General features: G+C 38.0%; 1 protein-coding gene across 3 annotated transcripts in view; it reads right to left on the bottom strand.

Moving 5' to 3' along the window:
• The window catches only part of LOC132110797 (RAC-gamma serine/threonine-protein kinase), an 87,644-nt gene that overhangs the window by 7,873 nt on the left and 54,589 nt on the right, over positions 1-25,182 (bottom strand). For all 3 annotated transcript variants that reach the window (XM_059517752.1, XM_059517754.1, XM_059517753.1), the window contains 8 exons: positions 15,670-15,795; positions 13,182-13,293; positions 6,154-6,298; positions 5,013-5,144; positions 4,679-4,744; positions 4,134-4,202; positions 1,693-1,815; positions 848-976 (listed from right to left, as the gene is read on the bottom strand). In XM_059517752.1, the coding sequence (XP_059373735.1) occupies positions 848-976; positions 1,693-1,815; positions 4,134-4,202; positions 4,679-4,744; positions 5,013-5,144; positions 6,154-6,298; positions 13,182-13,293; positions 15,670-15,795 (902 nt within the window). The remainder of the gene's footprint in view (positions 1-847; positions 977-1,692; positions 1,816-4,133; positions 4,203-4,678; positions 4,745-5,012; positions 5,145-6,153; positions 6,299-13,181; positions 13,294-15,669; positions 15,796-25,182) is intronic.

Consider the following 25,182-nt stretch of genomic DNA (forward strand, 5'->3'; position numbering starts at 1 on the left):
GCCCGCTACCCCCTCCTGTCTATAAATATGGATTTAGCCACTGCAATCTGGTCACCATGTACACCTCTGGTTGGACAGCAAACTACTGTTCAAAGAAAATAAAAGTGTAATATTTATTTTTGTTATTTAAAAGACATGACCTGTGCTCTGATTTAACAGGCTGCATTTATATTACTGATATAAATATCTAACAATTACAATAATTTCTATGAAGCCTATACATATAATGGATAACAATGTTATTGATTGTAATATTGTAATATTATTTCAGTTTTACTGTGTTTTTTTCTGTATTTATCAAATAAATGCGGCCTTGGTGAGCATTACAGTTGACTTATATGAGTATTACAACATATTAAACAGTGAAAACAATTACTTGTAATCACTGTTTTATACAATTATTTGTAAGAACGTAAAACAGATTGTATTACATTAGTATGAATAGAATAGCAATACATTTATTTTATAGAAGCTTCTAGAATTTGAACAGTTCACTGATGTACAATTCAGTGTACTGTACGGAGCTCCTGATCATTATTTCATATTTTGTGCAAGCCACATCTTAATTCAGTATCACAGAGCATGGTTATTATTGCTATGATAGCAGTGTTTTTTTTTTGCTCTAAATCACATTATTATAATTATATGCAAAATATTACTATAAACTTGCATGCACAACACTCTCATGACAGCTAAAACTAAATATTTGAATGGGACCATTTAATCATTCAAGCCATAACTAGGACTTATCATCATAAATTAGTTTATGATCTCCTGCAGATGCTCCATTGTTTATCCAGTTTTTGGAATAGTTGTGGGTTTTGTTGATCATGAGGGGTTTCTTTACCTCTGGAGCCAGATACTCTGGCGTCCCACAGAAGGTCTTCATGGTAGCAGCATCAGTGATTCCTTCCTTGCAAAGGCCAAAGTCTGTAATTTTGATGTGTCCATCTTTATCAAGCATTAAGTTCTCCAACTAGGCAGAAAAGAAAAAGAGTGTGGATTTGCTGACTTTTTGAAAACAACAAACACAAAACTTAGTAGTTAACACAAAAATTAGCTCTTTTCAAATCTGCATCAAATTAGCACTTTGAATTGATTGGATTTATTTCATTTATAGTCAATGTGAATTAATATATTTCCTTCCTTTTCATTAAAGCATCTTAATTAATACAATGAACACATACTGTATTGGCTTTTACACGTGTTGACCTCATGATTAATAACATAAATCCCCCCCCACCCCCCCAAAACACTTGTAATAGTACCTACTTGGTTAGGTACTTGTACCTATACACTAGTATCCTTAATTCATGATGTTAATAATATCTTTTTAAAAAATTATAAAAAAAGTAGACAACTACATGGATAATATATTTATTCCCTGGAAGTGAAAAGAAACTTCAAGCCACATTAATTTAACCTTTTTTTAAATTTTTATGGCTAAGCTGTTTGTCCAAGTTTCTTGGCACTTCCACAACCGTCTTGGTCCAAGGCTGCGAGCAAAACACTGTGTCATCATCCACAGCCGCCAGAGTTTGATGTTTCCAAAATCCAAAGAAAAAAAGCCCCAAACTCTAGAGCTTTTAATTACATTTTCCGCATCCCATGACATACACTCAGATAAAGGCATCGCGATAGAACAAAACCTTCTCTCTACATATATGACTTCCATCCCCTTTTTCTGTTTACCTTGAGATCCCGGTACACAATCTTGGCAGAGTGCAGGTAGTCCAGGGCGGAAACGATCTCGGCGCCGTAGAAGCGCGTGCGGTCCTCGGAGAAAACCCGTTCTCTCGACAAATGGAAAAACAGCTGCAGGATAAACAGCAGGGACAGGATTGCTATAATTACTGATTTATTCGAGGAAATTAACACAACACAAACTGCCTCACATCGCCATATTGAGATGATAGATGGCGAGGCCCTCGGAGGACGCCCAGCGAACCCAGACAGCAGCTGGCACATCATCCCCGGCTTTCCAGAGACAGGCCAGTGCGGCCTGTTAAATCAGCATTTTAATCAATACACCAATCTTGTTAAAGGTAGCGCTGCGTGCTCATGGGCTAATGCTCCATTAAAGAGGCAGGAACATCCTGTCCCCTGCAATCATCTTTGCTGTATCTTTTATGGAGTTCCCCACACTTCCTCTTCCCTCCTGAGTCAGATGTCAAGAGTTTCTGTCAAATGTCTGGCCCTCAGCTCCACTTGAACCCGGCTTACAGAAATTACCCAGAAGCCCAATGAGAAGAGTCTGTCTATGGGATGTTTGAATATGGCTGTCCGGGGAGAGCTAACTAATGGGGGAGGGGGTAAGCGGGTGGCGTGTTGGGGACCGGGGTGGCCGAGGACAGGTGTGCCTTCATCAGAGCACTGGCAGCTGTGAATGTGGCCAGGCTGAAAGGGGAGAGACTGTTGGGCTCTGAGCAGCGTGTGGAGGTTAGAGGCTCTGGCTGGACCAAGCAGGGGGAGCAGGTGACACTGCAGGCTGAGGGAATGAGAGCGAGATTGCTGCCTCTCTGATTAAACAGCACCGTTGGTGGTGGAATTTCATTTATCAAAACTTGAGCCCCTCAAGATGGAATCCTGTACTCTGCCATATCAACAGAGTGATGCTGTCAAACTTCTACCAAGCACATCCTGAGCAACTACAAGTATTGAACTAAAAATACAACAACACTACAATACATTTTGACTATTTATATCACTTTGACTGACATTTTTCAAACAATATTCATAAGCAATTGGTTGTTTAATATCGAGTCTGCCGATTAAATGGCATCATTTGGTAAGCACTACAACAATCAACAACAAACTATTCACAGGTAAAAACGTTATACCTTGTTTGCATAATTTAGATGGCAAAATAATAATATAATGCATAAAATAATGGAATAAATAAAAATATATATGTTGCTATTGATTTAACATTAGTTTTTATCCATTTACAGTAGGTTCCAAAACAAACGTGCATAAAATGATACATTTCTACACATTTAGATTGCAAGATCATTTTGCATAAAATGATGTAATAGTAATAATGTATCATTTATAAAGATCATTAAAAAAAATTGGTTATTAGACACTAAAATATAATTATTATCGGCTGTTAATAATATTGGATGATCATTTTGTTACTAATAAAATTTTTACCAAAGGATAAGAGAAAGTGTCTTTAAACCCTGGATGCATCACAAGATATGATCTTGAACTTAACTTTCCCTGATAACTAGGGGTGTAACGGTACGCAAAAATCACGGTTCGGTACGTACCTCGGTTTTAAAGTCACGGTTCCGTTCATTTTCGGTACAGTAAAGGAAAGAAATGCAAACATTAAACTGCAGTTTGTTTATTACTATAAACTTTTTTTAACAATTTGTTGACACTTTTTTTAAACACTTTTTAATAAAATATAATAAAATATATTACGTTATATAATAAAAAAAAGAATAGGAAATAAAATACTATTGCAAAGGTCTTCACTAAATAAAATACTCTGTCTCAAACCAATATCACATAATAAAATATAATGAAAAATATAAATAAATAACTATGATTACAGTGCAGCATTACCAATCCCAGCTTGTAGGCCTGCTCATATTTAAAATATATATATAACTTTTCCAAAGTGTAAAGTGCAGCAACAACAGTTTCAGTTTTTAGACCTGCTCAGATTTCGTTATAGCGTTGGCCCGATCGGAATTAAGAGCAAAGGTCTGTTTAAATGCTGACGGGAGCTGCTTTTGAATTACAGTCGTTTTTTTCCTAATTGTAGTGTTGTTCACACTTGCGTGAAGCTTTTTGAAAACAGCTGCAGGGCGGGATTTGCGCTGAACGCGGAGACTTCGGCCACTTAATATGTTCGTGTGGAAACACGAAAATCTACCTATGTTCCGCATACAAAATATTGCATTCGGTACACGTGTGCACCGTACCGAAAGCCCTGTACCGAAACGGTCCGGTACGAATACACGTACCGTTACGCCCCTACTGATAACAGATTAACATTTTGAGCTCCGCACAGCCTCACAGTGAGTAAACAGATATTAGTGACGGCATTACTACAGAAATAGACTGTCTGCCAACACAGACGAAAAGACAGACATAAAAAACAAATGCAGACGCACACGTACCTCTCCTCCATTGACATACTCCATCACGAAGCATAGGCGGTCTTTTGTTTGGAATGAGTACTTCAAAGACTGAAACAGCAGGTGGATACACCATTAGAGGAAAAACAAAAGCAAAAAGCCCCACAAAACTAAAGCAAACGCAACGTGAGAGACTCTCATCAAAATGTATGTGATAAGAGAAGTGTTTGTCTCAAGGGAAAATGAAAAGATTTACTTTTTCTCACAGGCCTTGATGCTTACTTTAAGGGGAAGGTGAAGTTTACGAGGGAACACCAGCTTGACTGACAGTGGTAAATTGTTTTGCTAAACCTGCTGTGTATGTTGCGTGACATACAACAGCATCTGGAGTGTCAGAAAATTACCTCTCACTGGCGACTTCTCAACAGATGCACAGCTACATCTAGGCCGCTAATTTATTACAGTTTATTCTCTACATTATAATGAGGCTCCAGGGAAAAGCCAATCATATATTCAAAAGCACTAGGAGCTTTAAGGTGTCTGTAAATCCACTCTGAATGATAGTTCATTGTAAAATGTGCACTCACAGTTAAAAAAGGATGTCTCGTGTTTTTTAGTACTCTGCTTTCTGTAAGCGTGTGGGCCACTTCGTCCTACGGGAAGAAAGAGAAGGTGGATCATGAATTGTGTTTTCTCAAGATAAACCATGTTTGCTTACAGTGCATGTGCACAGTGAAGTCATGGATTTTATGAGGATTTTATTACAAAGCTTCTCAAAAAGCATGGGATTAAAATGACACTTTTATAACTGTTAAATTGTCATTAACCATGACTCTGTTATCTGAACCTTGCTAAATAACGTACAGCACAAAATGCCTTATCCTTAATAAAAAGATCAGAAATATTCCTCATTATTCTTACCTTTGCTATAATAACCTCTTTCTTTAAAATTTTCATTGCATAATATTTCCCGCTGGCCTTCTCCCTTACAAGAATGACTTTTCCAAAAGTGCCTTTTCCCAATAATTTTAAGTAGTCAAAGTCATTCATTGTCTGCAATAAAGAAAGAAAGAAAAAAGCAATAAATTGTCAGACTTACTGAAATGCAGTGCATATAATTGAGGTCTACATTTCTATTTTGTTAATGTAATTCAATCAGAATATGTCCACATCTCACATCTCTTCTGCAGGGATGTAATCCTGCTGCTTACAGACTTCACTGCCACCAACACACTGACAAGTTTGTACATTAGTTTGTTGTTTAAAAATGAGAGAGTTTCCTAATTTTGCGCAACTGAGTCATAAAGTTGGTTTCATATATCCTGAATCTGCAGGGCTGCAGCTGTAGGCGTATTCTGAGCTTTCAATGCTCGAGAAAAAAAATTAAGTGATTTATTAGTTGCTACATTTAGTATTTTTTTTTTAATAAATTACAAAAAGATTATTTGGGATTGTGCCAGAACAAAACTTGATTATCATGATATCCAATTTACATGAGAAGGGGATACATTTAAGTGTCAGAACCCGAACTCTATAAACTGCTTAAATTATCTGAAATCAAACAATAGCTGAGAAGTTTGTTTCATTTTTCATTGTCTTTGCTGCTTAGTTCATCATGTGATATTGGGATCAGCATCCAAACTCTACTATCAGGCATAGAAACAGGCCATAAATGAACAGTTCACCCAAGATTGAAAATCTGCAGAAAATTTACTGACAATTAACTGGTGGAAGCATCATTACAGATTATGGAGTCATATTTTGGCCAGAAGCAACAGTTCATCATTGATGGAATGGAGACGTGTGGATTATTGAGATGTTTTTTATCAGCTGTTTGCACTCTCATTCTGACGGCACCCATTCGCTGCAGAGGATCCATCAAAGTGCCGTAATGCTACATTTCTCCAAATCTGTTCCAATAAGCAATCTTGGATGGCCTGAGGGTGAGTAAATCTTTAGACAGTTTTCATTTCTAGGTGAACTATTCCTTAAACGTTTTGCTGGTTTCTGCCATTCAGCTTCCCAGTCTACAGCAAACATCAAAATCTGTATTTGAAGGCACCTTGCGTTTGTGATGGCTGATAGATGTGTCCATCTCCTCCTCTCCCATGTTGTCTATCTGTGAGGTGGGACTACACTGTATACGTTCCTCTTCCTGTCTTTGAAGTTTATCTGCCACCATTTGGATCGCCTCTGCCCACTCATCCCTTTGGAAACAGACACAAAGCAGTTTGTTAAAAAAAAAAAAAAAAAAAAAAAAAAAAAAAAAACTTCTTCATACTTCAAGAATACACTTGAGACACACAAACTAACAAATGATTCACTTATAAATGTAAACTAGATGACAGCATAATCTAATATGAGTGGGGAAGCTGCCCCTCTCTGCGAATAGTGTCTCCCTCCATTGAGTTTTCATTTGTCGTGCAGCACAACATCTGTTGTGTAGAATCAGCGGTGCATTCATGTTTTTGAGCATGTGTTAGTTTAATAATGATGGATTCATCTGAGCGAAGCTAGCAATTTCTCACTATTTCACAGAAGCGGACTGAGAACTAGAGAGTAGGACTATGTGGTATAGCACAGTACTACAGTGGTATACTGTATAATAATATAATTTTGGTAACCAGCTTAAACAACATGCCACTATTCAGCACTGAAGTTCGGCCATGCTGAAAAAAAGCTTAGTTTAAGGTGGTTATCTGGTGCCATTGCCTTTCCAGTCCAGCTATGCTGGTCTGTTTTGATGGTTTGAGAAGAGTATTAGAGGAATTTTCAAGAATTCAAAAAATAAATTCTCTATGAAAACTGATATGTACATACATTCTGTACACGCATACATCACTGTTTTTAAGAAATGTATACTCTTTATTCAGCAAGCATGCATTAAGTTTTAAAAAGTGATAATACATTTTTCTTGAGCAGCAACTTGGCATATTAGAATGATTTCTGAAAGATCATGAGACTGAACATTTTGGTGTGAGTCAACATTTTAAAGATGGTTTATAAGAAACTTGACAAGAGTTCTATGTTTTAATATGACTATGTTGTATGGACTATTGTCAGTTTAAGAACAGCAAAAACTGTGTTGAGTAGTAAAAAGACGTCTTAGGCAACCTCAAGCCAGGAAAAATGTGTATCAAATGTCATTTGTGCCAACTGCTGTTAAGATTTTAAATACTGTGATCGTAGTGTGTGTAGGGTGGGTGATTGTGTTACTTGTATTTTATGTGATTTGTGTGATGATGTTAAATGTACCGTATTTTCCACACTATAAGGCTCACCTTAGAGCCTAAAATTTAAAAAAAAATCGGCCGTGTGCCTGATAATCCGGTGCGCTTTATGTGTGCACTGAGTTCCAAAATCTGTAAAAATGTTGTTGTACGACTTTGGTAAGTGCTCCGCTTGATTGACTGTCGGACCATTTTCCGCTGATACAGGGACGTAATACATACACTACGTATGCTGGCAGCGATGATCCATGATGAGAGGGAACCCGGCATGTTTGATGGCAAAAGCTGTTCAAAAGCTGTTGCCCAGCTGTTCAATTCAGACACAGAAGATGAGGACTTTGATGGATTTGTGGGAGAAGATTGATAAAAAAATTATGTGAGTGTATTGTTAAATAGTAGAATAAAGATTTTTTTGCAGACCGTATGTTTTAGTATGCGCCTTATAATACGGTGCGCCTTATGTATGGGTTAAGTACAGAAATAGACCCCGTAATTGAGACTGTGCCTTATAATCCGTTGTGCCTTATGGTGCAGAAAATTCCTATTTGTGTGGGGAAGCCAAAGACAAATTTCCACTTGTAGACAATAAGGTGACTAAACTAAAAAGACTGGAATAATGGCTGCTGTATTTATTGTATTTGTGATCATTTAAATGCAGCCTTGGTGAGCATAACCAAAGTCCTTTTAAGACAAATGTCACCCGGAAATGGGGTGACATAAAATTCTCCAAAACTGTCCACTAAGTTTACGATTAAATTTCATATTTTCACATTCAGAAGGCAGGGCTTCCTGCGATTGAGCGTCCATATTGAGCATTGCATTTTTCCCAATTCAAAACTATACAAAAGTGACATGTCTTGGGCATTCTATAGTCTTTGGCATAATTACTTTAAAAACATGAAGAAATCTTGTTCTTCAATGCAATGTTTGCTACTAGGTGGAATAAATAAAGTCATAACATATGTGCTGAATGGTACTGTACATGGTCATTGTGCGATTTGAACTATATTACTTGGTGAAAAAAATTATTTATTGCAATTATTATTAATAATAAATCATATTGCTGTTGCAATTGCTTCTTACAGTTACATTCGAATGCATTAAGTGTCATCCAAAATGAACTGAATCGTTAACAAAAAGGTTATAGTACAAACCCGATTCCAAAAAAGTTGGGACGTACAAATTGTGAGTAAAAAAGGAATGGAATAATTTACAAATCTCATAAAATTATATTTTATTCACAATAGAATATAGATAACATATGAAATGTTAAAAGTGAGACATTTTGAAATTTCATGCCAAATTTTGGCTCATTTTAGATTTCATGAGAGCTATACATTCCAAAAAACTTGGGACAGGTAGCAATAAGAGGCTGGAAAAGTTAAATGTACATATAAGGAACAGCTGGAGGACTAATTTGCAACTTATTAGGTAAACTGGCAACATGATTGGGTAAAAAAGAGCCTCTCAGAGTGGCAGTGTCTCTCAGAAGTCAAGATGGGCAGAGGATCACCAATTCCCCCAATGCTGCGTCGAAAAATAGTGGTGCAATATCAGAAAGGAGTTTCTCAGAGAAAAAAGAGTTTGAAGTTATCATCATCTACAGTGCATAATATCATCCAAAGATTCAGAAAATCTGGAACAATCTTTGTGCGTTAGGGTCAGGGCCAGAAAACCATACTGGATGCCCGTGATCTTCGGGCCCTTAGATGGCCCTGCATCACATACAGGAATGCTACTGTAATGGAAATCACAACATGGGCTCAGGAACACTTCCAGAAAACATTGTCGGTGAACACAATCCACTGTGCCATCCGCGGTTGCCGGCTAAAACTCTATAGGTCAAAAAAGCAGCAGTATCTAAACATGATCCAGAAACTGGGCCAAGGCTCATTTAAAATGGACTGTGGCAAAGTGGAAAACTGTTCTATGGTCAGATGAATCAAAAGTTGTTCTTTTTGGAAGACTTTTTGGAAAACTGGGACACCATGTCATACGAACTAAAGAGGACAAGGACAACCCAAGTTGTTATCAGCGCTCAGTTCAGAAGCCTGCATCTCTGAATCTCTGATGGTATGGGGTTGCATGAGTGCATGTGGCATGGGCAGCTTACACATCTGGAAAGGCACCATCAATGCTGAAAGGTATATCCAAGTTCTATAACAACATATGCCCCCATCCAGACGTCGTCTCTTTCAGGGAAGACCTTGCATTTTCCAACATGACAATGCCAGACCACATACTGCATCAATTACAACATCATGGCTGCGTAGAAGAAGGATCCGGGTACTGAAATCGCCAGCCTGCAGTCCAAATCTTTCACCCATAGAAAACATTTGGCGCATCATAAAGAGGAAGATGCGACAAAGAAGACCTAAGACAGTTGAGCAACTAGAAGCCTGTATTAGAAAAGAATGGGACAACATTCCTATTCCTAAACTTGAGTAACTTGTCTCCTCAGTCCCCAGACGTTTGCAGACTGTTATAAAAAGAAGAGGGGATGCCACACAGTGGTAAATATGGTCTTGTCCCAACTTTTTTGAGATGTGTTGATGCTGTGAAATTTAAAAATCAACTTATTTTTCCCTTAAAATGATACATTTTCTCAGTTTAAACATTTAAATTGTCATCTATGTTGTATTCTGAATAAAATATTGAAATTTGAAACTTCCACATCATTGCTTTCTGTTTTTATTCACAATTAGTACAGTGTCCCAACTTTTTTGGAATCGGGTTTGTATTTTAGATAATACATAATATATATTGTATATGTATTTTCTTTACACAGAATTATTGCATTAATGGACATTCACAGTTTCATTTCCTCTGTTGGCCAAGGTTGTGCAATTGTTGCATAAGGTACAGATTTAATATTGATACAGAGGTACCACAAGTGGCTGGTATTCCACCAAAGCAAAAGTTTTGGTATTGATCCAACCCTACCAGGCAGAGTCTGAAAACTTACACTCTTGTGCATTGCCATTTGTTAGTGGGGATCCCTCAAATAGAATAAGAGATGGACAAATTTATTATTTCCAACATAATGTATGGATTTCCATTCTGGCTCTTTTTCAGTGCAAGCTACAGTACAAAACCCGTGGTGGATGTTACATTCCAAATGTGGCGATTTGAAATCCCAAAGCAAATTCAAGATCCATTGGGTTAACGCAGTAACATCTACGAAGTGTCCTGCACAGCCTCTCAAGGTCATGTGGATGAAATGGGTGTGGAGTGGTTTGGTGTATAATGAGCGGTTTTTGCTAATGAGAGATAAAGGCTTTGAATACAGTCTGGCATTAAGCCAGCTGTCGCCACATCTCTCCTCCTCACATGTAGGCCCGCTGATTCTGGGCCTCTGCCAGTACACCATGTCCCACTCCTGTTCAGAGCTGTGTGGTGGGGTGGGGGGGCGATTGTGCATGGGACTGCAATGCACTGTGATAGATAAACAACCAAGTTAGGAGTACGAGGATGAACAACTCAGTGTCTGTTCGTATCTTTTGTGTGATTAGATGTTCTCTCAGTCTCTTTTAAATGCTTTTATAAGGTCTGCTAGTTATGCTACTTATCAAGTCTCGATTTATTTATAAAGCACAATTGCAAACAACTACAGCTGAACAATGTACTGTACAATATTGTAAAAGACTTATAAAGCATACAAACCAAGCAAAACATCAGACAACAAACATCATCAGAAGTCATAAGCTGCAGTGAAGAAATACGTTTTTAACTTTGCTTTAAAAATATGTCATGTTGGTGCAGTTCTAATATGGATCGGTAACGTGTTCCAAAGTTTAGGTGCGGCTATGGTAAACGCTTGATCACCCCTAGATTTTAATTTTGACTTTGGAACAGTTAACAAACTCTGGTTGGCAGACCTAAGAGTTCTTTCGGGGATTATATTCATACAACAGGTCGGAGAGGTAAGGTTTGTTTGTTTGGACTGATGTTTGGTTATGACCCCTGCTTGTTTTAGTTCTGATTTTGGATTATCCTATTAAAGCTCACACTGGATCTTCCATCTCCTGTGTTCCCGTACGTGACAAAGCCATGCTTTTTTTTTTAATAGAGGGTAAAGGAAGCATATATAAAAAGGACAAAAAAGGGGCCAAAATAGAGCCTTGGGGGACACCACAAGTCAGGGTGACCTCCACTAAAAAATTTTGTTTAATATTGATTTAGTCATCATAGTCAAATGGTTCAGTATCAAAATTAAAACAAAATAGGTTTACTTTTAAAAGAAAATCCTAAACCACCTAAAATTTATGGTGTTTTTTGCACTTCAAATCAAGAAAAAATACCATATTTGGTCTTAAGTCACTTTTGTAGCAATAGCCAAAAATATATAGTATGGGTCCAAATTATAGATTTTTCTTTTATGGCAAAAATCATTAGAATAGACATCATGTTGCATGAAGATATTTTGTGTATTTCTTACTGTAAATATATTAAAACTTATTTTTTCTTAGTAATATGCCCTGCTAAGAACTTCATTTGGACAACTTTAAAGACGATTATCTCAATATTTAGATTTTTTTGCACCCTCAGATTCCAGATTTTCAAATCTCTGCCAAATATTGTCCCATCATAACAAACCATACATCAATGTGAAATGTATTTATTCAGCTTTCAGATTATGCATAAATCTCAATTTAGAACAGTTGACCCTTATGACTGTTTGTTTGGTCCAGGGTAACATTTGCCATCTGAATAACTGAAAACTAATGCAGATTATAAATAATATACAGTTCAACTTAAGTGGACACTGTCTGGCTGTCAAAATTTCTAATAATTCTGGTTCTTCTTTACATGCAAATAATGCATGTATGTGATGTTTTTCTGTCTTTCTGACAGTTCATTATCACTTATATTCTTATGTGACTACTTTGTTGTCTGTAGATTTAAAAAGAACTGACATCTAAAAGAGGATCAGCTAATAATGTGAGCCAGTGTTTCGGTAAAACACCTTTTTGGGTTGCATTTGTGTTTGCTAAAGGCAAGCATCCCTATTACTATTGCTCATATATAGGGTAAATTCACAAAATCAAATCATGCAACTTGTTGAGGAATTGTGCTTTTCCTTTTTACATACAGATACGGTCCAAAGAAAATTACAGAGACATCAAATTGAAGAAAGGACTTAAGGCTCCAGAACCAGAATGGGTTCAGTAAACCATCATCCATTCACCCATTTATTTAAGCTTCACTACCTCTTCCATAAGCACTTAACCACTCCACAACTTTAAACCAAACTGTGTACACACAGAGACATGTTTACTTAGCTAACCTAACCATAACACACACAGCATTACAGAAAAAAATAACTGAACTATTTTTATACTTTCATTTTCTTTTTTTTAACATATGAGGAGTTCGCAAAAGAACATTTTGTCAGGTTCAGCTCACTTCTTAGTACAAATTTGTCATCAAAATTTGGTTAAGTAGGTACACAAAACACAAACACACACAGATTCCCCTTCTTCTTTTCTGCATTTCACCTCTGCTTATTTCCTAATCTAGATTTTTAATAAACCTGGCATTGTACACTTTGATATATCTGTGATAGAACTGCTTAAAGCATCTGCTAAATATATAAATGTAATCACTACATTATTAGCAAAGCAATTACTAATGTACTGTATATATTGTTTTCTTCAGTGTTCATTATTAATTCTTTCATTTAAAATGAGTGAGTAGTAGAGTTTTTTGTAATTTTTGTATGAGGTGGTGGCCAAATCAACAGTTTTGATTACTTGTTTCAACTATATAACATTAAAAAAGGTTGCCAACTGTGCATTATTGTTGGAATGGGCATATAATGATGCTCTGAATAGTTGTGTTTTCTACATTAGAGACTCACCTTTCTTCTAGTGTGTCCACGTGGAAGGTCCTCTCTATGACTGTAGTCCACTGTAGACATCTAATAATAAAAGTGTTCGGCTTTGGTCGTTCAGTTTTCATCAGCTGGCATTCTGGAATGACAGACCACAGGAAATTGTAGCCACAGACACAATATAAATATGCAAGCAGGGAGAAATCTGACCTTAATACTAAAGTAAACCTAACCCACTTTCTAACTCTCAGGCTGCAAGTGTTTCATTTGATAAACAGAGTGGATCAGCAAGTCCAATGTAAAACAAATGGCCATTAGCAGAGAGGAGGCAGCGGGTGGGAGAGTCCCACGGTGAGATGACCGAGCGAGAGGTACATTTGCTGTAATGTGATGCAACATATACAGCGCTTCGCTCTGCCACATCAGCCACTGGCCAGTCAGAGGGAAGTAATGTATTTCTCAGATACTTTATGAAAGTAGCAGGGGGCAAAGGTGATGTTCAGACAGGGCTCATCGCTGCTACAGATTTTGGGGCCAATGCCCAGAGGACAGGTGAAACGCTACAGCGGTCCCATAATGAGGGCCCTCAGTCGGCCAATTTCAGCCACCTCTGAATGACAGCAGGGCCTAAATTTAGACAGGAAGGTTAATGATGACACCTCTAAGGTCACGAAGCCATGCACTATACCGAACATCTACCTGGGCAGTAGGGGAAAAATCGAGTCCCACGCTGAGTGCAGAAAAACAAGGTCACAGCAGCCAGAATGTGACACCTCAGGAGGAGAGGAGGCAGAGCTGACAGTATTGTTTGCTTTGCCACATTAGATCACAGATGACGAACATTGCTTCAAGCAAAAGTCGCTAAGGAAAGCTAGCATGCCAATTAAACAGCCCAGAAGCTGTGACTTCCGCTGCTTGCAGCATGCAACATCACTTAAAGGTTTTCTCAAGTCCAAAATAAGGTTGAGAGGGTGCCAATGCACAAAAACATCAGGAGTCACAACATGGCATTCAGCTCTGTAAATGTTAGCGAGAACTGGCTTTGAAGGAAAAAGGTAAGTGTTAAAAAACATTAACCATACAATCATACACATCTTAAAGGTGTCAAGAACTTAGAAATAAACTTTTTGTATTCAAGTTGGTTGTCAAAAACTTTCATACCATTTTTAACAAAAGTTTCACATTTTTCTTACACTTGAACTACCGTTCAAAAGTCACATGAACCATCAGAAATCATTCTAAGATGCTGATTCGCTGCTTAAGAAATTATTCAGGATTCTTTGATGAATGGAAAGTTAAAAAAAAAAACTGAATTAATTTGAAATAGAAATCTATACAGTATATATATATATATATATACACGTTTATATAAACATTACAATCTGTCAAAATTTCCTGTTCTTCCTTTATACATTTTGTTTTTAATCCAGCTGTACTTATAAGGCAGTGTTTCCATCTTTGGTGGTGAAAGATCTAAACGGAACAAATTGGTGGATCTCACCGTGCAAAGCGATTTGTCATATGCTGCAATCATTGTTAAAAAAAGACAAATTTGTCAATATGGACTGCGGTATACTAGGGAGCAGATGCAGGGCTGGTCAGGTTGTGTACAGGACTCTGAGAGAGCGGTCCGGAGGAAGGCAGTCTGGTGGCAGCTCGTTGCACACGGGGGTGAGAGCGATGCCATTTCAGAGAGTGCATTAGGCTATCAGCCTCCCAGCACCACCTGGCCTCTCCAGCTTTCTGCAACAGATGTGGCAATCCTCTCCCACTGCCAAGCGGCCCAGGCTGGATGTATGGCCACCCCTCGCTCCTCCAGCCTTTAGATTAAAACCTGGCTGGGCCTTTTGACGAATGGAGGGTTGGGGAGCTGCTTGCAGCACGTGTCCAGGAACCAGCGCTAAAAGCCACGCACTTGAGGTTGAGTTGTGTTCCAGAGGAATTAAGTCACTGCTTTTGATTATTTTATTCCACTCAAATCATTTTAAAAACTAAGAAGATAAGGAGGAGGTGAAACAGAGCTGTGAAAGACTGTAAAGAATTTAGGCTAAATGAATCACATTTTTGCCCATCTGGAAGGATTTGGTGGGTTTTTTTTTTTTTTACAGTGGTCCTTGATCATTTCAGATTTGCCTTAAAGGTTTGAGTGGTATATTTCTGAACTTGTTTTGAGAGCCTTTAAAAATTAACCACAAACTTTTCATAATAACAAAGGTTATTTTACATGTTCGTAATTTAAAGGGACATTAGCAAACAAGTCTGGTTTATTCTAATGGGCAGAGAGAAATTAAAATTATGTCTACATTCTAAAATTCGAGTTCATGAAAAATAGAAAGTGTGCTAATTTGGGCTAGGAATTTTAGCTGTCAAATTAGCATACGACATTATTTTGGATTCAGTACAGATCATTGCATCCACTCGAGTTAATTCATGGAGACTGAGCTCTCTGTTGCCTCACAAAAAAAAAAAAGGATGTACAAAACTTTACTTGTCTTGCCTTGAAGGTATCACTTACTTGCAACAGAGAAGTTATTGAGAGGGTAGGGAAGATCTGCATCCTGTGGCTTCTCTTTGTATCCGATAAAGGACCCGTCGGTTTTTAGCAGGAAGTAGCGAGGTCTCCAATTCTTAATATATTCCCCTGGGGAAAAGAAGAAATGTATATTTAAATGGCAAAATAATAAAACACATGACCTTAAAATGCTTGTGCAAACACATGCACACTATCCATTCACGCTTTTTCTTTTACATGTTACTAGGGTAAAACTAACGACCGGTTTTATTAAAAACGCTCATTGTTTCGTGGGTGCATGCATTGGATTCACAAGATTAATATCCTAAACACAGAATGAACATGATTAGATGGTGTTTATCTGTTGAATTGACTTAATTTTGACTTTGCAAATGACTAAACACAGGATTTAAATGTTAACATGTTTACCACTGCTAGTCCAGCTGTCAGCTACTGCATCATCTGCCTAAATCCGAGGGCAGGTGTTAGAACAACCCAAACCAGGGCTGGTGGCACCAGGTCGGCTTACAGTGTAACGCATGCGGAAATGCACCACAGAGGGGGTCAGAGAATCCCCACAGGGGCAGCAGAGACACCTTTAACCTTTCTATGCTAAAGCCGCAAAAAACAACATCTGCTGAGCAGCTGGTCATGCTATATCATCATGCAAAACTTCTGGTGCAACAGCCTGTGCTATATAATAATAAACAGCAGGATTACAAGGGTGTCAGCATCACCACACAGGGGGCAAAGTCGCATGCACACAGAGTCTAATAACAGGCTTCAAGAGTGATAATGCACACAACATCTGCCTGCTGAGTGGTGCATGCTGGATGCTGAAACCAAACACACTTGAAACCAAACGTTCATTTGCAATTTCCTATATTGAACAATGAAAAGTTTGATTTTAAGATTTCTGAATACGAATACATTGCATTTTGTCTGTTGCTTTCAATCACAACTTGTGGTGAACACGAGAAACAAGGACATTTCATAACGTAGTAAATTTATAACTCAAGATGAGTGGATGATCATTTTGTTCAATAAGCAGTTCAACACGTATGCTATATTTATAAGCATTCTGAAGCCATACAATAACTTGTGCGAGGTGCAAAGTTTAAGTTGTTGCCTTAAAAGGAGTGTAATTGAGGGAAAAAAGGCAAAAAGCTAATTAAAAAATCTTTTAAAAGTTTCTAAAAAAATAAATAGAGGGATTGCAAAACAAACACAAAGGCATCCTATTTTTGTCATCGTTTAAGCCATAACGCTACACAATCTTTCAATAAAATATGCTGAATCTAACCTCGGGATTCATCTGTTTACATATGTTCCTGCTGATCATATTTATTAAGACAGACAATCTGGTATTCGTTCAAGCGTAGACGCAGGAGAATCCTCAGTCATGTACTTTCTGATTCTGAACTCCTGGTAATTAGCCACAATCTTCTCTAAGTGACACATGAGCCTCGTGACAGCTCTGATCACCTTTTTTTTCAGCAGAAGAGAAAATAAACAACATGTTCTATTTGTAACATCCACTTAAAGCATAATGACACCAGCTTCTCCTAATTAACACATCAGAGAAAAACACCTGCTCATGTTAATTTGAGGAGACGGAGGTCTTAGCCGGTATGCCTGAATGAGGAAGAGGAATCGCTGGATAGGAGGGAACAGCTGAACAGAGGCATCCGCCTTCCAATCAAAAGGTTCAAAAAAGAAAGGAAAGGGGTAGAAGGATAAAAGTGGGCTATGAGTTGACATATAAATTAGTTAATGCATGATTGCTATGACGACCATCTATAATATAATACGGGGGGGTTTTCTTTTTACACACGCATTACTCTTGTTATTGGTGGATCAGTTATGGACAAACACAAAGCAAACAGTTTAATCTGATCCTGGATCAGCCATGATGTCTTGTTAACCAGTGTACAGTACATTCACTGTGCGGCTGACGGAGCCAGGGGTGGAACAGAAGCGGCTGCTTGACTAAAAGCAAATGTCACTCGAACCCAGCCAGTACTGTTTCATCAAACCAGTTTTACTGGCTTCTCAATCGGGAAATTTGTTTCTTTAGATCCAAAACAGTAGGCGGACAGGTGGTCTGGCAGGCGCCAGCGATGCTTCTACCATCAAGTTTCCAGAGCATTTGGTCAAAGTGAACAGTCGTACTGGTTAGCATTATTATTACAAAGCACCAGGGTGGTGAACACCTTTAGATGTGGAGTTCAGATTAGCGATTGAACAATACGGTTGATTCTTAAATGATTACGCCTAAGAAATTGCACAGCGATACAAATTCTCTGACTAACAAGCTTGCAGGTGATACCGAAGCGATCGCTGGCAAATATGCAACAGGACATCCAAAGTCCCCATTCCAATTAAGTTCTTAGATCCAAACAGCTCCAATTGAACAATTAAAATATCATACCGGGTGCCATTCAATTACAAGCCCAGATTAATTGTTCATTTGTCTGTGGTCTGTGACAGCCTGATGGCTGTGGGATGGAGAATTGGACGGCCGCTTTCGAGACAGACGCGATCCTGAGCAAACTTCCCCCCAAAACATCCAAGCCACTCCTGAGACTTTCCGAAGGCTCGCTGCCTCTGCCACGCTCGCTACGACGTGATGGAGCTTCAGCAGGACAGGAGGAAAAAACAAGCCTACAGAACACAAAAAAACAAGGCCATTTGTTAATCGGCCCAAACAAGGATTTAATTTAATGCTTTGGCGGGAACTGCTCTACTTTGCAGATGGCTTAAAGATGGGCATGTGATGGGTGCCCTGGGACCAGCGGGCTGTCGCGTTCCAGCACATGCCGGGCACTCCAAGCGGCACCAGCTCGCCTGGGCACGAGCGCCCACAGCCGCTACAGCGCAGCCTGGGCACGGCACGTGGTCCGAGACGTGGGCAGCATTAGGTGGTGTGGTACGGATGGAGAATGCGCAGGAGGGAGAGCTGGCCGCTTGTGGAGATTGGTGTGTTTTGTTCACCATGTACTGCAGCAGCTTGCCGAAGGAGAGCGGCTCTAGTCACTTTGTCAGTTTGGCAGAGATGGACGCAGCATGGACACACTCACACTCTGACTCATTCACACACATGCACTCGCAACAAACAGTTGCTCTGAGAAACTATTGTCAGAAAGTATTGCTTTTTGCTTGACCCATGATTTAGTGGTTATTACTGCAGCACTTTTATGCTACAGATTCAGTAACCGCTATGATGACTTCAGTGAGTAAATTGGTAGACTGATGACTCAACTACGGCTACTTCCAGCCCTGTGGGGGTTTTTTTAGGAAAAAAACATACTTTCTGCACTCAGTAGTTTCATTTGTCCACTAACAATTTCCAACAGTAGACACACCTCACAGGAGAATACATTTCTCTAAAAAGTCATAAACATTTCCATCAATTCACAAATGATGTATTGTGACAATTGTGACAATAAAAATATAAAACTTAATTGATTTTTGTAATAATATAATTAATTAATAATATTAGATAATACAATTCTAAAATAGTTTTATAGCCATTAATGCATATAATAAATATTGAAGATACACCTACTAGTAATAGCAAGTATTTGTTTAGATTTAAATAATAATAAAAAATACATAAATAAATAGTAAACAGATTTATACAATATTTTATAATGGAATTAATTAGATATAATAAATAGAGCTCATGTAGTTTCTTTAACAATAACAGAAATACAAGCAACAAACCCTAAACCAAACCATAGTCATTTAGTGAGTGCATGTTAATTTAATATTAGAATTATTTGTGTAATTACACTGTACAAAAGACAAAAAACCTAACTTTATACACATAAAACATTTAAGAAGTATCAAAAACAATAGATACAGCTTTACAGCTGTAATGTGACCTTCGTGTAAAAAAACAAAAAATATTTCAACATTTTTTTCGTTGTAATAAAAGCGTATTCTGGGACATATTCCCACAGCTGAATAGCTATTTTCTGTGTTGAACCAAAAGTAAACTGTACTGTACCTAGACCGGTCTCAGCATTAGTCTGTGGGTGAGACAGAACAGTTATGAGTAGAGTAAAGTGAGAGACTTTTACAGAGACCAATCTGGACAGTGTCAGTGACTTTCAAATGACTCAGCTGTTTCTTTATGTAACTGTACGTGGTCGAACGTGACCAACACCAGGACAGACTCAGACAGGCTAATCAGCTCCACTGGAAGGCGATACAGCTGTGAAGTTGTCAAATGCTATTTCAGGGCTTAGCCAAGCTGGGGAGGAGTGGAGTAAAAATGGCCATACTTGGCAACGCACTGGGGATTTGCTGTTTTTTCGCCAGATTTGCCGGCAAAGACTTTAAACACTGATCCCCTTACAGAGACGAAGGTCATATCACCTGTTAAGACAGCCAGACACAACAAGACAGATTGGTGCCTGATTCACCACCATCACACGACCAACAGAAAGCGTAAACAAGGGGACATTACCCTGCGGTGACTCCAAAGTGACCCCTTAAAGACAAGATGGCCACATCCACCAACCGTGAATATTTCTAAGGAAAATATTATTGACTTGAGTTGACATGCAAATTCACTTCTTGCTTAGAGTTAGAAGTGATATCAATGTAAAACTATTTAAATGCAGATAAAGAGAGTGGACTGTACTGTGGATTAGCAGACATACAGCATCTATAAACCTTACATACACTGTCTGAAAATAAAGTGCAAAACTGTCTCCGGGGCAGTACCCTTTCAAAAGCTACTAATATGTACTTTTGAGGTACTAACATGTACCATTTAGGGGTAAAATACTTTTTAGGTTTTAGCATGGCATGCCACCCCAGTGACAGTTTTATACTTTTTTTTTCTGAGACCGGAAAATGCTGAAAAACAGCAAACTGTGAATGAAATAATAAAATATATTATAAGGTCTTTGACATCTTATTTAAAGGCTTTTCAGCAAGTAATGATTATTAATAAAGCATTGATACTGTTAAGCATTAACAATTAAATAAGCAGATCATGTAATTAATTCAAATGAAATTTTCCAATGAAAGCCAGCGCTTGAAGCAGAGTTGAAGTATGTCTTCCACTGCTGGCATTAGTGTGTGTGTGTCCTCTGTGTCTCCTCAGGGAGGGCAATAGTGTGAGCCAGTGGCGCTGCAGTCGTGGACTGGACACGAGGCTCTCAGACAACTTAGATGCAATCCAGGGCTGACTCAAGCCAATCCACTTAACCTGAATTAGTGTCATTAGACCGCAGCAGGAAGGAGTGTATATGTGGATGTGCACAAGGAGCAACCCTGACAAACCCTGCATGATACCTCTAAGAGTAAGTGTGTAACAGAGTATGGCTATGAACACCTGGGGTTTAAGGTCTTATGAACTAATGATAGTTCGAAAGTAGTACATGAGCAGCTGGGTAATATACATCACACTTAGAGTAAAGACCAGCAACTGTCCAACATCTGCTGCTTAACTACATACTGTACAACATACAGTACATTTTGAGTGTGAAAAACAATTACCATTCTGTTTCCATTGACCAAACGAATTTATAAACAGAATACACAAACGTAACCTCTTTTGATTTCAAAGTACAAGTTATTAACAAGGCACTTTAATTAATGAATTGAAAAAGCGGCATCTGAAGCTGATGTAAAATGCTGATAAATATACATCTGTGAGCGCACATTTATATTAACTGTCAGCAGAAAACAGTTAATCTAATGAACAATACCATGCTGATTCTTATTAAGTTTCAAACATGTAATTGGACATTTAATAAGCTGTATTATTATTATTAATAATAATATTTTATAAATGTAACTATTCATTAAACATTGACGTCTTAAAATGTTGCTATTGCTACTGCTTAACAAAAGCTTTGCACCCTAAAAACACCAAATTTTACAATGTTAAATTAACTTTTGGCCTTTCATTAATCGAGTAAACAAACTTTTCTGTTCGTTTGAGCATGTCAACTTGCAGCTCAAGTGGCAGAAGGAGGGCAGGCCAGCAGAGCCGATATGTTTGTTTGGAAATCACTTCAAGGTAAAAATGTATTCTTGCAATTTCATTTGCTTCTCAAATGACACCATTAACCACCTATTTAGTTACCATGCATTATGCAAAATAGAGACTGGGGATGAAACGCCATGTTCCTCAGCCAAACTTCCTCAAGGCCGTTTTGTCTGTTTAAGTGAGTACAGATGCATGCTACAGATTCATGCTTGATAGAGGCATCAGATAATGGGCGGCGACAGAGAAGAGATGTCAGGCCGGCTGGGGGGTGGGGGAGGGGGGAGGAAGGGAGACCAGGATGCCCAGGGAGACCAAGCTCCCATGAGGCCTGCACAAATTTCAGTCCGTCAGCTGCACACAGCTTGCCCTCCTGGTGCTCCTCCAGCCCCCCAGCTGGTGCAGAGAGCTGCGCTGGGCCCGTACAGAGAGGCCATGGAAATCACACACACACAAATGTGTAACAGGATAGTTTGAACATCAGCAATCTATATGTGACAGCACTGCAAACACATGGTGCTGTGTCAAAGGTTTAACTCGCCCTCTATTAAACACATAGACTGTGCACAGACGGAGTTTCCATTCACAGGACACTGAATCTGCTTCACTGAAATATGATTGCTTGCTGTTATTTACACCATAGTAAAATAGAAGGAAACAATATGATTCTACATATATTAGATTACTATGTATAATTGATTAGATTACTATGTATATATACAATTTTTTACTTATAATAAAATTAAATAAAAATGTAAAAAATAATAAATGAAATCAGCTTCTGAAAAGTAAACCGGTATTTAGCATTCATTAGAAGGAAACAAACCAAAGTTCATATCTGGATGCTGAAATCATGTAAACTCAACACTGTTAGCACCTTAAGCCACTAGATGGCACTGAACTACAGATACAGAAAGTCTGATGGTTGAGCACGAGTGTGAGAGAAACTGAGCTTTACTCCCAGTGTGTCAGTGAGTGAGTGAGGGGGTAAAGTGAGTGACAGCAAAAGAAATGTTAAAGTAGTCATCCAGCTAACAAACACACACAGAGACCATTCATGCTGCATTCTCAGTGCTGCCACAAGGGCTGCTGTATCTTCTGATCTGTTTTCATCTGAAGAGAATCAGCTGAACATCAGCGGCTGCAAATTAACTTGAACTAAATAAATAAACTGCAACAATAAAGAAGATTTTTCAAACAAGTTTCAAACACTTCTATTGCTTGGACAGACAGACTCCGAGATGAAACTGGACCTCTCGGACTGCAATTGAAATTAGTGACTAGTGGAACAAAAACTACCCCCTTCAACTTTAATGATAAACTTGAATTACATATACAACACATATACAGTAACATATACACACGTGGTCAGAATTGTTGGTACCCTTGGTAAATATGATCAAAGGAGGATGTGAAAATAAACCTGCATTAGGAATCCTTTTGATCTTTTATTTTAAAAAAATAATAATAATCTTACATTTAATTAAAATAAAACAATTGAAAATGGGGGAAAGTCTCATTATGAAATAAATGTTTTTCTCAAATACACGTTGGACACAATTACTGGTACACCTAGAAATTCTTATGAGTAAAATATCTATGAAGTATATTCCCATTCATATTTACTAACTAGGGTGATTATGAACATGAAATAATCCAGCCATGGCTTCCTGTTTCACAGAAATATAAATAGGAGGGAAAACAAAGGCCAAATTCCCTTAATCATCTATCCCTATGAGAAAACCAAAGAATATATTTCTGATGTGCAGCAAAAGATAACTGAGCTTCACAAATTAGAAAGTGACTTTGAGAAAAGAGCTAGAGCAGTGAAAATACCTGTTTACCAATTTCACCATAAGGACAATAATTAATAATTAAGAATTAAGAATTTCCTGCCTGTTCGCCAAACTCATCAGGCATCATAGGAGAAGACTCAGAGCTGTTATTTTGGCAAATGGAGGTTTCAAAAAGTATTGAATAAAAAGGGTACCATTAATTGTGTCCAATGTGTTTTAGAGAAAAACATTTCATAATGAGATTTCCCCCCATTTTGAACTTTTTATTAATCAAAGTATCCTGACTAAAGAAGTGTAAAAATGCATTTCCACAAAAATACAAAGTACAATTGTCTTCAACATTGATAATATTAGAAATGCTCATATTTTATAGAATGTTTCTTGAGCAGCAAATCAGTATATTAGACTGGTTTCTGAAGGATCATGTGACACTGAAGACTGAAGTAATGATGCTGAAAATGTAGCTTTACCATCACAGGAATAAATGACATTTTAAAATATAATATTATAAAATGCAATAATATTTCACTGTATTACTTTTTTTAAGGCATTGTTGATCAAATAAATGATGTCTTGTTAAGTTTAAAATACTTCTTTCAAAAACATTTTTAAAATCTTTATTATGATAATGGTATTGTGTCAAGGTCACTACTGAGATGAATCACATGTACCTGCCATTCACCTCTGATTGTGTTTCCTGCATAAAACACGGCTAATTAATGAGATTATTGGAAGAACTGGCACCAACTTTGATTGGTTAATCAAATATCAGCAATTGAGCCCAACCAGGCCATCCGTTTTGCAATTCAATTTGCCTGTTGTTCAGGTTAAATGGGCTGCAGCATTTGCTGCATAAGGTGCAGTCCTGCAGTCATGCTCAGCAGCTGCAGTCTTGTTGCACACGAAAGGTCAACTGAATATTAAATAAAGAGAGACAGGCATACCTTTGTATGTCATGAAAGCAAATGTACAAATGAAAAGTTCATCACAGCACATTAGGAGTTTTAATTCAATTTAATGCACATTTTACGCCAATTAGACACAGTATAATGTGAGAGTGAAGGTAACCATAGCAGGTCACACCAAACAGAGGTTTGCTGTGAAAAGCCTGACACATGAATCATTTAGACGAGCACAACAATGAAGAAATTCCCAACTGTTGCCGTAGCAGCCAGAGGTCAGGGAAGAATCTTTAGTGAAAGGCGTGACACCCAGGAGCAGGCTGGATTATTTTACACTGTGCCATTGTGAGGGGCCACACTGACAATACATCTGTCTGTGTGTGTGTGTGTGTGTGTGTGTGTGCTATGGATTACAGGACTCTCCAGTGAGAGTAACGCTGCTCTCTGTCAACCCTTTGAAGCCGAGACAAGATCAAAGGCATGAGGAGCTTTCTTTCTATTTTTACTGGTCCCATTTTAATGGTCATTTCCATTCATAAAACAACCCATACCAAATATCAACAAGTTTCCTAAAAACTCACAAACATCATGATGGGACTGTCATCATAGGCATAATTAATTAATGGAGTCAGGACAGTTTCGGAGGGTGACTTACATGTTACCGTAGCCTCTGAAGCATGCATAATACATACAGGCTCCAAATATCTAAAACTCAGGGAGCATTTGAAATGTAGTTCGTATTCAAAACACACAGTCAACATTGCAAGCATCATAAATCAAAACTGGCAGCTAGTTTTGTCCTTTGGACTGA

Source organism: Carassius carassius, chromosome 30 (assembly GCF_963082965.1).
Source record: "Carassius carassius chromosome 30, fCarCar2.1, whole genome shotgun sequence".
NCBI classification, from domain to species: domain Eukaryota; kingdom Metazoa; phylum Chordata; class Actinopteri; order Cypriniformes; family Cyprinidae; genus Carassius; species Carassius carassius.